This window comes from Anomalospiza imberbis, chromosome 25 (genome assembly GCF_031753505.1).
Source record: "Anomalospiza imberbis isolate Cuckoo-Finch-1a 21T00152 chromosome 25, ASM3175350v1, whole genome shotgun sequence".
NCBI classification, from domain to species: domain Eukaryota; kingdom Metazoa; phylum Chordata; class Aves; order Passeriformes; family Viduidae; genus Anomalospiza; species Anomalospiza imberbis.
Window position 1 is genome coordinate 1,798,266 of NC_089705.1, and position 8,544 is coordinate 1,806,809.

The 8,544-nt window shown below is 56.4% G+C and overlaps 1 protein-coding gene across 1 annotated transcript; it reads left to right on the forward strand.

Moving 5' to 3' along the window:
• Positions 1 to 4,527: 4,527 nt before the first annotated feature.
• LOC137462312 (endothelin-2-like) lies at positions 4,528 to 8,313 on the forward strand. The gene is made up of 5 exons (XM_068172531.1): positions 4,528 to 4,673; positions 4,962 to 5,094; positions 6,187 to 6,306; positions 7,086 to 7,190; positions 7,909 to 8,313. Exons 1-5 carry the CDS (start codon positions 4,616 to 4,618, stop codon positions 8,018 to 8,020), a joined length of 528 nt encoding a protein of 175 aa, XP_068028632.1. The 5' UTR covers positions 4,528 to 4,615; the 3' UTR covers positions 8,021 to 8,313.
• The last annotated feature ends 231 nt before the right edge of the window (positions 8,314 to 8,544 follow it).

The window sequence follows — 8,544 nt, forward strand, 5'->3', positions numbered from 1 at the left end:
AGCACAGAAGGGACAGCCCAGCTCAGGGTGGCTGCGGGGAAACCAACTGGGACCTTGAAGAGCAAATCTTGGAGAGGTGAGTCTGGATTTTCAGTAACAGCCCAAGAACAAAGCCCCTGAGGGATGCCCAGCTCTCCCAGCTCTCCCATGGCACCAGTCCCCATCAACAGAAAGGAGCCAAAAGGGAATTCAAGAGCTGCCTCAGGAGAGGCCTGGATGCTGCAAATGAACTTCAGGATATTCTCCATGGAGCTGACTTTAAGCCAAAATAAGGAGAAACTGGGATCTGGAGGATGCCTTTATATTATTTGTATTGTTTAGTAGCCATAAAAATTAATAATAATAATAAATTGTTGAAAAAATTGTTGAAATTATTGAAAAAATTTTGTTGAAATTCCCCAACCACCACTGTTTGTGCAGGACTCTCTCCTGAGCCATCCTCAGCACCTTTGGAATCCCATGGGCAACGCTCCAGATTCACTCTGTGCCAGCTCACAGCCCCACAGAGCTGAGGAAACTGCCCCTTTGCCTTCCAAGTATCCAGACCATGTTCTCACCCTTTCTCAGTGTGTGAAACATCTCCTTCAGCCTCCCTGTGCCTCACTGAGATTCTCCCTGTCAGCAGAAAGCTGGGATTTATTACAGCTGGTGTGCTGAGATGGGGAGGGCGGGGGGGGGGGCAGCGAAAATCCCAAAGGAAGCCTCACTTGACAATGTCTCTTTCCTACACTTCCTCACAGTGGCTCCGTGGGGGATGACCAACGGTGGAAAAATGTTGCTCATGTCCCGGGACAAGAATTATGATTATTTGCTGGGCTGCCATCCACCATGGGGAATTCTGGCTCGTGACATCAGCCCATTGTTCCTGCTGGTGCCAAGAGCACGCTGGGATCCTGAGTGCTCAATGGTTAAAGGCCTTTCCTGTTTGCTCACTCCTTGTTTCCAAACAGTGCCGCTCGCGAGGGCCGCACGGGATGTCTCCTGTCTTGGGCTGCTTTGTCCCTTTCGTCATGTCTGCCTGGAACTCCTCACAGTGACATGAACAATGTGCTCCCGCAGTCAGAAACAAAAGGGAAAAAATAACTGCAGGAGGCAAAGCCCATCTTTGGCATTTGGGACCCCGTGCACGCCTTTGTTCCTTCTCTGGGAGCTGTGTTTGTGCAGCACGGCCGGGCCCTCCTCCAGCCCTGTTGTTTTTCTTTGTGATTTTAGTGTGGTGATAGTGCCAGGAGGGTTGGCCTTGGGAAGCTGGCTCCTGATCCTTATCAGGGGAACAACGAGGACAGTGGCAGGAGCTGTGCAGGTTCTCCGTGCTCCAGGGGTCAAGGAGAGCCACAGCTCCCAGTGCGGGCTGGTCCCCCAGTCCACAGCATGAGGGAATCCAATCTGTGGGTTTGGGGCACCAAAATATGAGATCCAAAGGTGCTTGAGGGTGCCCAAAGATGGTGAAGGGTCAGGAGGGGCCACAGGAGGAGCAGCTGAGGGCTCTTGGTGTGTGCAGCTGGAGCAGGGCACACTGAGGGCAGAGCTCAGGGATCTGCAGCTCCTCCCGAGGGGCAGCTCCCATCTCTGCTCTGGGACAGGGACAGCAGCCAGGGAATGGCTGGAGCTGGGCCAGGGCAGGTCAGGCTGGAGCTCAGGGCAAGGTTCTTCCCCCAGAGGGTGCTGGGCACTGCCCAGGCTCCCCAGGGAATGGGCACGGCCCCGAGGCTGCCAGAGCTCCAGGGATGCCCAGGGTGGGGTTGTTGGGGGTCTGGGCCAGGACAGGAGCTGGACTGGATGGTCCTTGTGGGTTCCCTCCAGCTCAGGATGTTCCATGATTCAACCCAAACCAAGCAGGTCCCCTTGGAACCACCACAGACACCAGAATAATCACTGAACCATGGAATCACTAAGGTTGGAAAAGACCTCCAAGATCATTGAGTCTCCCCTGCTCTGTGGGATGTGTTTGGTGCTGAAGCTGCTTCACCTTCTCTCTGGGCATTGTCCCTCACAAGCCCTAAAAGCAAAACAGCTTTTTAAAGTATGTTTTTTCCACAGGAACTCTTTAGCTCTGAACAAAGCTCTTAGAGCTGGGTCAGTTCAAAGCCAGTTCAGTGCCAGCCTCACCTCATCTCTGCAGGGTTCCCACATCCCTACAAGAAACAGAGGCATTCATGCCTAGCCCCACATCCTCTGGGATCTTTGAAGCTCTGGTGCCAAACATCCCAAGGTGTGCTGCTCAGGTTGGTGCCTGCTCAGCACAGGAGGGCTTTTCCTGGAGAAAAAAAAAAAGAAATTCAGGCTCCCTTCCACCGACACAGATGAGCACGAGGGTGTAACATTTGCTCCATTTTCAGTCTGGTGGGATTTATAGGAAATGAAGACAACAATTGAGAAATCCTTGGATGAAAGGTCTGGTTTGTGAGGTGTTTTTGCACCTGACATGACAGCAGCAGACATCTGGGCACTTCCAGCCACACGCAGATTGCAGACAGGTACGTGGAGCTCCAGGTGCTCCTTGGAAATGTGAGCTGGGTGACAGAGCCCCAGCCACAAAAGGTGGAGGACATTCCTTGAACCCAGATGCCCAAATCCTGGGTTACCCTGAGACTGTGGTTCCTTGCCTGAGGCACGAGGTGTGACAGGGCTGATCCCTTCAGCAAACCAACCCCGCGGAGTGGCAGCGCCGCGGCTCCATCCCAGCCCTCACCGGCAGCACCCCTTCAGAGACAGCGCCCTTTTTTGTATAAAGTGATGTCATTTACTGGCCAGCCTTCCCTCGGGGTGAGCAAACACGGCTGCGTTGCCTTCCCCACGTCCAGGGGATCGTCTTTCAGCCCGCAGTGACCAGGATGAGGAGCGCAGGAAGGGAAGCCAAGGCAGATTTGTTGTATCACTGGGCTGGCATCTGGAATGTCACACACAACTCTGACATAACTCTGAAACTTGGCACAGCTGGAATATGGGCAGTAACAGGTAATGCTGCTTTTGTGTTTCCCTGTTTTCTTTAGAATAATTGTTGCATTGGTACAGAGGTTAAACACTTCCCTCTGTTTGCTTTCTTTTATGAGCTCTGTCTTTATTTTCTTATTAACTTATCATTTGCACTCTTCCTGATTTTCTCTGCCTGACACATCCCCTACTCTGTTATTTCCATGGCGTGCCCATACATACATTTTTCATCCGCTCTGGCCTCTGTGCCCCCTCACTTCATGCCCTCTGTAAATGTCTGTGCTCTCCTGTGCAGTTTCTTTGCTCCCGCTGGTTTTTCCCTGCACACACCCCCTGTGTGCATTTTGCATGAGCACAGAGAGGAATTCCCACTGCTGCCTGGACCGAGGGAATGTCAAATCCTCCAGACTTTTCCTGCAGGACTGCAGTCATCACCTGTGTTACTTCCATGAGCTGCTGTGAGCAGAAGCTCCGGCTCAGGACCTGTTTTCCTCACTCTCCCTCCCTGCACTTTTCCTTATTTCCCTTTCCTTTCCTGCACGCACGTGTTCTTGTGCATGAGACCTCACTGTGGCTGCAATTGCCACCACCTTGCCCATGACAACAGGGCCATAAAAGCTGAACTGCATATGGTAAACAAATAAAATACACTCCCTTTCCCAAGAAGCTTTTGAGAACCTCTTGCAAAAGGCAAACGCGGTGATTTCGCTTTTCTAAACTGCTCGCAGGATTTGCCCAAAATTTACCATGTCTGGAGCAGCCATTCCCAGCTGGGTCAGTGGTCCCAAAGAATTCAGGGTGCCTGAAAGCTGTGATCCATCCCTGGCATGGTCAGGACCCAACATTTCCCTGGAGGAATTTCCTGCTTCTGCCTGACACACCACGGGCAAGGTGAAGGGCTTTGACTCCTCCTGGTGCATGCCAGGAGTGACTGTGCTTCACATGATTCGCATCCTAAAAATGTGCAGATTATGTCGAACGTCCCACATGGATGCTGAAGCAAAATTAGACGGTGCATGGGCAGATTTATTGCAAGAAACTTCAGTTGCTCAATGTAACAAAAGTCTTAAAGTTCATTTAGAGGAAAAAATAGAGGAGAGAGAAAGAGAGAAAGCCAAGACTGTCAATGCACGAACTGAGCAGCAATTTCAAGTGAGCTTATCAATTTACATTTTTATTAAAATAAAGTAAGTCAAATTAAGACATTTCAAGTGAAAACTTGACTTTAATTTTGAATCCTGCCCAGTTGGTGCAGTTTAAAGCATCCCCCGGGGCCGGGGGGCTCCCAGGGGGACACTGCCTGCAGAACCCCGCTGTGCTCGCTGCCTTCACCCGCAGCCCCAGCCCAGCTCGGGACCCCTCGGGGCACACTCCGCACACAGTCCCGCCTCACCGCATCCCGGCCCGGGAGACTTTTCCCACTCCCCGGCACTTTCTCTCCGGAGCTCCCCAGTCAGAGGAACCTGAGGAGTCCTCCAGGGAGGAGCGGGGGGTCCGCGCCCGCCCCACGCGAGCCCGGCGTTCCCTGGGGGCGGAGCGGGTGACGCGCCGGGCCGGGGCTATAAAGCACCTGCCGGGCGCCCGCCGATTCCACACGCAGCGCGGCAGCTCTGCTGGAAGAGCTGGGAGAGGAGGAAAAGCCCAGGAGAAGCCCCAGAGCCGCCAGCGCAGAGCCGCGGTCATGGGCAGCCACTCCGCCGTGCTACTGGCGCTCGCCCTCTGCGCCCTGCTGGAAGCCGGTGAGCCCCGGGCTGGAGCGGGGCTCGGTGCCCCGGGGGTGCCCGCACGGGAGGGGCGATTGTCTGAGCCCCCTCGGCGCGGGGAGGGGGCCGGGGGTGCCCGGGGTGGGCGCGGAGGCCGCGGGCGCCGTGCGGTACCCTCGCTCGGGGGAGCCCCCGGGGCTGTGCGGGTCCCGGAGGAGCCGCAGCCTCACCGCGGTCCCGCCGGTACCGGGACATCGCCGCGACCCTCAGAGGGGACGAACGGACGGGCCGCTCATCCCTCCCTCCCTGTGCTGCTTGCCGCAGGTCTGGGCCATCCCCCGCCCGAGTCGCACCTGGCCGCGCGGCCGAGGAGCAAGCGATGTTCCTGCAACAGCTGGCTGGATAAGGAATGCATCTACTTCTGTCACCTGGACATCATCTGGGTCAACACACCTGGGTGAGCAGGAGCGCGGCGCTCGGGGTGCTCTGCTGATGGGCAGGGGCTGTACCTTCTGCTGGAAGAGGGTGGGAAAGGGTCCCGGTGCTCTGCGGCTCTGGCAGCACCTGCTCCAAGGTGCACGGCCAGCCCAGAAAGGGATAAACTGTGCTGCTGCTGCTGTTGCTGCTGCTGCTCAGGTGTTTGCCCAACCCCCGGGGGTCGGGGTGAAAGCACAGGGCGCTGCTTCCTCCCGGGCTCGGCTTTTCCTGAGGTTTGCACCTCTGCAAGCCCGCAACAACAGCAAGATGTTGTGGCTCCAAGTCAGAAAAGTTCCTCTCCCCGCTCGCACGCCGTAACTCTGGCTGCTGCCTGCCAGTATTGTTAATGAGACAGTGGTGGGCTGGCACTGCGGGCCGCGGCTGCCAAGTCCTGCCCTCAGGAATGCCGAAGCAGCTTTCCCAGTGCTTTCAGACCAATGGCCATCGCACTGGAGCACAACACATGCGCTCAGGTGTGGTTATAATCGTGCTCACTGACATGCATTTACAGCTCGCTGCTTGCTCGGGGAATAGTTGCAGTGGCTGCCAATCCTGCAGCCTCTGGGAAAGGAGATTGCCATCAGAGATGGAGCAGGAGTGTGCTCGCAGCTCTGGGAGCAGGCTTCAAGCACCAGAACCTGCTCTGGCCCCGAGACACGTGGGGCTGTGCAGTGTCCGGTGTGTAAACCTGTGGGGAAGGAGAGCGCTGACACCCCAGCCGTGCTGGGCCAGCTCTGCTACTCAGGAGCTGTGCCACCCATGGGAGCCGCCAGCTCGCCCAGCCCATGTGGCAACCCTTGCACGGGCACCTGGGCTGCTGCAAGGAGAGAACTTTCGTTCCCAGCCAGCACAGAGCGGCCACCTCCCGGCAGGGAGGGGTGGGGTGCGGAAAGCAGCAGGTGGGAGAGGAGCTGGAGTTTAAAGCTCAGACCTCAGTGACCTTTTCACCTTCTGTCTATAGATGAATCTTTTATTATCCTGGCACTGGCTTGGCTGCCTCCCAGGACCCTGGTACAAACCTGCTGGCCAATAAAAAGCTGGTGGCATAGCTGAATTCCTTTGTTTTTCTCAGGCACACCGCTCCCTATGGCTTGGGCAGCCCGCCAAGGCGGCGCAAGAGGTCCGCGGGCAGGTGCGAGTGCTCGCACTCCAGGGACAGCATCTGTGCCACCTTCTGCCAGGGCAGGCCTGGGTAAGCACTGGGGGTGTCCCCGGGGGCTGCTCAGGGAGGAGGGACAGGCAGGGCTCAGGAGCTCCCTGGGGATGGCTCTTTGCCAACAGCTGGGACTTGTCTGGTGGATTTTTTCTCTCTCCTGAGATCCCTGGCGGTGTCACCAGGTGGTTCGGGTGTACAAGGGTCCCTTCAGCAGCTGAGAGGCAGCAGTGCCACCTCCATCCCTGCTGCTGCCAGGAGCCTGGGGAAGCTCTGGCTGTGCTGGTGGGAAGGGGGAGCTGGTGGGGATGGGACAAGTGAGGGTGTGGAGCTTTGGGACACCAGTGTCCCCTGCTTAGAAGGGAGAGCTAACAGCACCCTGGGAATGGGGACAAGTGAGGGTGTGGAGCTTTGGGACACCAGTGTCCCCTGCATGGCTCAGAGGGGAGCCGAGCAGGACTGCTTTGAGCTGAGACTCAGCAGCCCCATACGTCCCGTGGCCATCTCTGTTTATGGTGCATGTGGGGTGTCAGTTCAGCTCCAGCAGCGCTGCTGAAGGGAGGTGAAGTCGCTGTGGATATCTGTCATTAATTCCACAGCCAGGCAATAGTTACAATCCCAAATCATTCATTTTGCCCGTGAATAGAGGAGCCCTGGCTCGAGGGAATAGCAGTCAAAGTAAGCCGTGATTAGCTCCCAAATAGCTGCAATTAACCCTTCAAAGCCGTGCATTCAGCTGTCTGTCACCGGGCCAGGCTCCCCCTGAGCTCCCCACAGCCTGGCTGTGGGTGGCTCAGGCTTCTCCTCTTGCTCTTTAGGTACCTCCAGAGTCTGAAGCTCCCCGTGAGCTCTGGAGCATCAGCGAGGTCTCTGCAGAGCACTGCCACAAAGCCTCCCCATCATGGGCTGCTGAGAGCTCTCAGGTGAGCAGGGCACATAAACCCACTCTGATCATTCCTTATGAGCGCTTGAAGGTGTGTGGTTGTGGCCCCAGGCTGCAGTTCCCACTCGGGTCTGGCCTTCTGCCTCCTGCTGTCCCCTCTAAAGGAGGAGGCTTGGCTGTTTCTGCTCTCTGTGGCACTGAAGGCTCCATCTGTGCAGCCAGGGCTGCGTGTGCCCTCCCCAAACCACAGCAATGTCACACAAAATGTAATTCTTGGTTGAAGTGGGGAGTTCCTCCGATGTGGGACAGGCAGATGGATGGACAGAGGAGGGAGAGGGGGATGGCATCATGCAGGAAGATAATTTATGGGGCTGCAACTTTGGGCCAAAGGACAGAGCTTTTCTAAGCCCACATCAGGGAATTGTGGGGAGAAACAACAACTCCAGGAGTGTAACTGAGCTAAAGGGAGGTGGCAAATCAATGAATTGGTGGCAATTAAATCAGAGGCAAAGGGGATGCTTTCTGAAAGGCAAATTTGGGGAAGCAGCGCTCTGGGTCATCCTTGAATCCCCTGCCACCAAGTTGGGTTTGATAGAGCTCTGTCCTTTGGCCCAAATTCCTGCTCCTCCTTCCCCATCTCCTGCCTCCTCCTGCCTCCCAGCAAACAGTGGTGAGGGGTAGATAAATGTCACAATATGGGGTACTGAGGAGGGGGCAGATGGGCTGCTGAGTGACCATGGTGTCCCTTCTGTCCCCAGGGACCTCAGGGTCTCCAGCCCACGCTCCAGCAAACGGCAGCAGCGCTCCCAGCAGGACACACAGCCACCGGCTCTGCCTTGGGAAAAAAACATCTGGAAGAAGAAGAGATAAGAGACAGGTGCACACCAAGCTCACCAGAAGAATTTGGAGTCCTGTGGGTGCCACCAGCTCTGCTGTCGGTTGTTAGAGCTGAAGGGAAGGCCATGAGTGGAAGGGAAGGGAGTGGAAGTCTCCGTGTTCCTGCTGCATGAACCAGCGCTCAAGGGACTGCTGCAAAGGGAAAAACTGTCTCTCCATCCAGTCAGAGAAGTGTCCTGGAGCTGAATTGTGCCCTTTTGGATCAGGCAAGGGTCATGCTGGAGCAGCACTGGCCGGAATGTGCCCTGGAGCCCTCGGCAGGGGCTCAGCCCATGCACAGGGGTGAATCACAGCCAGGGGTTCTGGGCAGGGCTGGACCAGGCAGCCCCGAGCCCGACACTGCCCTGGGCTGCTCTGCCTGGAGCTGTCTGAGCCTGGCCCATCCGGAGGGGTTTGGCTGCTCGCTGTAGTCAGGGATGAGCTGTCTCCAGCCCAAGCCCACCTTTGCACTATTTTCTCTTTTCAGTCAGTGCCCATGGATGAGGCTCCCATGGTGG